This window comes from Oreochromis aureus, linkage group 14 (assembly GCF_013358895.1).
Source record: "Oreochromis aureus strain Israel breed Guangdong linkage group 14, ZZ_aureus, whole genome shotgun sequence".
Classification (NCBI taxonomy): Eukaryota; Metazoa; Chordata; class Actinopteri; order Cichliformes; family Cichlidae; genus Oreochromis; species Oreochromis aureus.
In genome coordinates, this window is record NC_052955.1 from 8,721,046 (window position 1) to 8,727,045 (window position 6,000).

Here is a 6,000-nt window from a genome sequence, read left to right on the forward strand (position 1 = left end):
CTGTAAATTGGTGAAAATGCCTAGTATAACCAAGCAACAGTGGTACATCTGAGAAAAATAAACACAAAAGGCAATCGAGATGTTTCTAGTGGCCTCCTCCAAGAGTGAGATTTAGTGCTTTTTGGGGGATGGTAGCTCCAACTGAAGTTTCTTTAAGAACTTCTGATGTTGCTGCTCCACTCACTGACATGTTAAGTCAAAAACAAACAAAAAAAAACCTCACTTATTCCTCTGTTTGAGAGCATTAAAGCGCTCCTGAGTTACACACCCATGTGTGCTGTGCCATTATTTTCACTGCCATTCTGGTGCAGTCCTGTTACAAGATCGCACTGATGAGGTGATGCACCACTGAAAAGTAGGTTGTCATGTTGACTTTGGCTCTTAAGTACTTTCATGTCTATTTCAGCTCCCCAACTATCCAATCGCAGTTTAGCGGCTGATGCGTTGGATGTTGTTTTTACAGTCCTCTAATGCTGAAGACAGAAGAAAAGACAAGACTCTTAGTGGTGTTGAATAATGGTTAATGCACCCCTGTAATTCAACACTTAAGGCTGAAGAAGTTCCACACGCCTCAATTAATTGGCACATTTGAGAAGTGGGAAGACACCTCTCCTGTGCTAGCAATGGATTTTGCTTTAGCTATAGTTTTGCTTATTAATTATTAGTTGAGATGGGAATAATGGACAGTCTTGCTTTGAGTCTAGATTTCATTAGTTTTGCTTTTTGTTATTAATTTAGGGGTAAAGTCTAAGCCTAACAGTCCAGTGCATGGCTGGTTCAAGGTCTTCCCCTTTTTTCCCCCCAGCTGGTGCTTCTATCTTCTTTATTTGTGTTTGATTTTTGCAAGTAAATATTTTTTGTCTGATTAAAAATTCTCTGCAGCAACTTTGTGGCATCTCATGTGTCGTGTTCCTTTAAGCCATGGATTCAGGGACTATAAAAGTGCTGTTATTTTGATATCTTAACCAAATTAAAGTCACAGTTTAATATTTTCCGTCTGATTACAAACCGCTTTTTGAAATTCTCTCCACAGATGAGCTGAACTCTGCACCCTTTTCACACACTCACTGTTATACAATTGGACATCTAAATTTAGAGTGAGTGTTAAGGTCTGTTGTGTTGTGTATGACTGATGGTGACAGCTGAAGCACAGAAGTGTCAAGAAAGTCTGCAATAGCCTGGAGAAAGACAAGAATAAGCTTTTCTGCTTTTTATCTTGGCTCACATAAAAAAGGGCTTCCATACAGGCCAGGAGCAAGGTGACTTTCAACTAATGTCATTAACGTTCTTCTTAGTGAACTGCATTAATGGGGCTAAAGAGAGACCTGAACATTTGCTCAGAAGTTGATTGATGAAAGCAAAATTCCTCCATTTAACTCACATCTTTGTCGACCCTCAAGCAAAGGCAATAAATGCTTCCAAAGCCACTTTCAAAGAAGGTACATAAAACATTAATTCAATTTAAAACAACAGGCAGTGTTTCAAATCTTCTCTAACCTCTCTTCTAATAATTCTTATTAACCAACCAAGTGTGCATGTTATCCCCTTTTCCAGCTTTAACTCCTCCTTTACATTTTTCCCCAGTCAGAGCATCTGCATTCATAGCCATCCCTTCAAAGTCAATAATTAGCTTTTCTGTAAATATATTACATCACCATCACAAGCAGAAAACTGAGAATTATTCCTTTTACTTTGAGATGAGTTCTGATGACATACGCAAATCTGTGCAGTACTAAGGAGCATTCCCAATACTCCCTACTTTCATTTGATCCAATTTAAGAGATGCATAGGGCCCAGAGCTGCAAAATCCTAGCAGCACTTCCTACAGACTTGCGCAACAGGAAGAGTAAATAATGAACGATATCAACACGGCACTGCTCACTGGGGCTGTAACCTGCGTGCAATATCAACGGCTGTTTTCACAATCAATCTGAAACTAGCATCCTGATAAAATGCGAGCTGCCTGCAACCACAGAATAACTAATTAGAATGGCAGGCCTGCAAAATCTACTGGAGTCATTTCAACTGTGCACAGTATCTGTATCTGACTTGAACCACAGTTCAGCAAACCACAGCCTGAGCAGCCTTGAGCAATGACATCACAGTGAAATCTAAAGAATCAGCCTCTGTGGTCATAGGTCTCTTTCTGATAAGCCAGCTAAATTCTTAGTACTGGGACACAGCGTGACACCACAGCCTGAGAAAGCTCCTGATTTCTGTGCCTGCGTTCATGATACGGTGTTTGGACTCTGGGCCTTAGAACACCAGGGGCTTATCAAGAATTAACCTTCACACAGCAGCGATTCTATATGTAAAATAATTTATGTGCAACTTTCATCAGCGGGACAGGTGTTTGAAACACGTCTAGGGCTCGGTGAAGCCTAAAAATCCCAAGCTGTGTCTGAGATGGAGCTGACACGCTCATCTCTCTGCAAGGCTAGAGCCCTGCTTACATGCTTGAAATACAAAGCAGGCGGTCCCTTACCTGCCACATTAGAAACCAGATTTGACATGGTAATGAAAATTGATAAAACTATATAGCCCCTAAGCAGAGTTTTAAAGCTTAGTTTCAGGCTCTGACCCTGCAGTGAGTAGACATGATAGCAATCTGAGCTGTAGATCATCATCACCATTTGGCAGTAAGTTAAAAAAGAACATAAGCATGACTCCCCCTTTTACATGACTGAGATGAGCCTGATGCCCTCACACCTATAAAACAGTTCATGCTATGATCATCATTGTGTACCATTCTGTCATTCTGCAGGGCTTTATTGTTTTTACAAAATCCATCCCTTCTTTGAAATATAGTCAGATTATCAGGTTAAAAACACATGAAAAATAAAAAGGACATTTAAGTAGCAAGCAGAAAGATTGCACAATTTATTGACTTACAGTGTCTATTTACTGTTGGAGGTTGATGTACATGAGGACAGTGCATGTACCAATGAAGGACAAGGTTTTGTTTCCCCCTTTTACCATGTCTCTGTAAAGTGCTCCAGAAATGTAAACTTTTATTCTTTTTAACTTTGGTTTGTTTTAATTGTCACAATAAGCAAAGTCGTTCTATAAATCCCTGTAATTTTCACTGTGTTCCCTTTCCCTTGGGTGATAAAAGTGACAGAATAAACAAAACTAGCAGTCTCTAATTAGAAAAGAAAAATGACATTAATTAGCTGAACTTTAACTTGAACTAATTAAAGTTGAACAAATTAATCTGTTTTAGGATTTGTCAAAACTTTCCACTTTGATTTTTTTTTTTAAATCATAAGCATATGACGCAGTGTGGCCTGGTCATAAAACTCTAGGAGTCTTCTTCTTTGTGCATTTCAAGTAACATGATCTAAACTGCTACTCAATTAATTCATAAACCCACACACACTTCATACATTTACAAATACCACGTACACACACACACAAAGGCGAGTTCTGACGTCGTGCATTCATACTTTTATATGTCCGGAGGTCAAGTCTAAGCTGAAGAAGAACATCATGCAACATAACATAACCTAGTGCACTTTGCATGAAGGGTAACTCGTACTGTAGAACCTTTAACCCTGAAAAACAAACCATTAGCTGCAGCAGCATCCTTTCTAGCCACAAGCCTCCTACGTTGCAGAGCTACTAAAGGCGGGATACTAAGAGGGAGGGGGAAAAAAAACAACACTGTTATGAAGAGCAAGGCCTACAGAAAGCAAAAGCTGCCCTGAAGATGCTGGACCCACAAAACAACAGGCACGCATCTGACAGCACCACCTCAGGAAGCAACGTTGATGTCAGCTGACTGAGAAATACGTGCCTGCTCTCGAAGTATCACGCACAGGAAGTTAGGAGACAACTTGCCCTTTTTCAGCAACTTGTCGTGTAAAACGAAGAGTTTCTGGTAGCGGTTCATTATTTTTGCATAAGCCGAACACCTCTTATCTCCTATGAACGCGTTTTATTCGGCTAACTGGGAGGAGAAAAGGGGGGCGGGGGTGTAAAGCTACTGCGCACGGGTGGGAAACGTAGCTCTATGCGACCTCTATTCGCTTGAAATGTCAAACATGAAGACGAGGCGAGCCTGTGATGTGTTGCAAACAACGGTTTTATCTAGTATGTGTGTGTTTTTAATTCAAGACACGAATGCCACTGCGAGCGTGGGTCTTGCTCGCTTGCCTGGGGACTGATTTTGGCGACAAGCTGTTTACAAAACCGCCGTTTGAGCCGTGCTTTACCTCCTCCTGAAGTCCTGTTCGTACGGTTTGAGGTAGGGATCCATTTGGAGAAGGCAGCTGAACTCAGGAATTGTAACATTATCTCCCAGGTCTGCCATGGTTTCTCCAGACCAAGCCAATCGAGCACCGACTGCTGCTAGCCGACCGGACGGACTGACAGCTAAAGAACAGAGGACAGGCATGCACTGTGCGCGAGGCTTTAGTATCCGGAGACAACAGCGAATCAGTGTGCCGCATGCCAAGCCCGTCCCATCACAACGTGCTGTGTTCCAGCAGGTCAGAGAGGAGACAGCTAAACTGTGCAGTGCTGTAGTGTAACTTTAAGGTGACAGCAGAGGAAGCATCTGGCGCGTCAGGAGAAAATGAGGATGTTGTATACACATGAGCAGCTTTGTAGGCTGTGGGTTTGCCTGAGTTTGTGGCTCAAAAGAAATTCCATCTGCACAGAAATCGGATTTAACACAGATGTTGAAACGTGGTAGTCAATTGTTGGATTCACTGTTAGCCTAGAATTGCTGTTACTTGGCTGATAGTATCCTGACATGTAGCCCACTGGCTGTACTTTTATCCTCACTAAATGTGGACATTTATTGTCATAAATGATCTTTCCAGACGCTGCCACTGGCATCTGTAACTAACAGGAATTGGCCAACAACTGTGTATTTGAAACAGGTTTAGCAGACAGCTCCCAGTAACTCCTGTCTACAAGCTGGTGCAGGCAAATGTCACGTTTTCCTTCACTCTCATTATCGTCCAAGTCTGTCTCGAGAATTACTGGCTAATATGGTAAATATGTTTTTGTAGAGCAGTCACCAGGCTGCAATTTTCATGAAAAATAAATTGTTTTCGTCTGTGTGTTTGTTTAATTTGCTAGCCACATTAATTTTCCACAGTGTACAGTCCTGTCTCATTTTGGACACTTAGTGAGTCTTTCACGGAAAACAGGAAAACATAAACTTCACAGAAGATGTATCCCAATTATGCTCACTGCCTTTTCATGTCTCTAAAGAAACAAACTCTTTGATTTGCAAACTGCACCCTGTACCTTGACTTCATCAATAAAGTTGCAGTTCTATCAAAGGATACTCTTTTGATTTAAGTCCTTGATCATACTCACAAAGGATATTTTAAGTCCATCTACTGGTAATGTCTGACAATAAAATCCACTTGTTCTTTGTTATGTCCAAATCTTTAATGTGGGGTGCAATGAACAGCTCTCTCGGGACCACTACTGGAGTGTTAGGCCGTTTTTAGTGTTTTGCAATATGTCTTTTTTTCTTTCATCATGAAAATAATTTCTTAGTGACATGTATCAGTGAAATGCAGTATTATTTCACTATTAAACATGATTTCCCTCAATTTTTGGAGGCTTTGTAAATTAAAATGCTGTGCAATGAGCCATGCTTATAAAAATGCAGATGAAAATGCATTGCTGTGTGTAAACTTTTTTCTGTACATAACTTCATGGTAAAAGTGAAGCTTTGCATATATATATAAGTGACCTGCCACTCTGCAGTATGTGCTTCTGCATTTCATTTAAAGAGATCCCATGGTAAGAGCACATCAGCATTAGTCTATGTGAGGTGGTGGTTGAGGAGAATGTTAGGTGTTGCCGAACTCCATTGTAATGCAGTGAATGTATGCTTTTCTACAGATTCAGTATCCACTTCACCTGCACTTACTCCTTTCTTGAAGCTATCTTTCTAAAATGCAGAGCTCACACTGTTTTCAGCTAATTGTGACCTCAATAAATTTTAGCCCAAGCTACTTCACTGAAGTGGTAGAA

General features: G+C 40.8%; 1 protein-coding gene across 1 annotated transcript in view; it reads right to left on the reverse strand.

The window, feature by feature from the left end:
- The window catches only part of gbe1b (glucan (1,4-alpha-), branching enzyme 1b), a 93,127-nt gene extending 87,894 nt beyond the window's left edge, over positions 1–5,233 (reverse strand). The window contains exon 1 of the mRNA XM_031751231.2: positions 4,215–5,233. Within this exon, the coding sequence (XP_031607091.2) occupies positions 4,215–4,396 (182 nt within the window). The 5' untranslated portion in view covers positions 4,397–5,233. The remainder of the gene's footprint in view (positions 1–4,214) is intronic.
- Between the last annotated feature and the right edge of the window lie 767 nt (positions 5,234–6,000).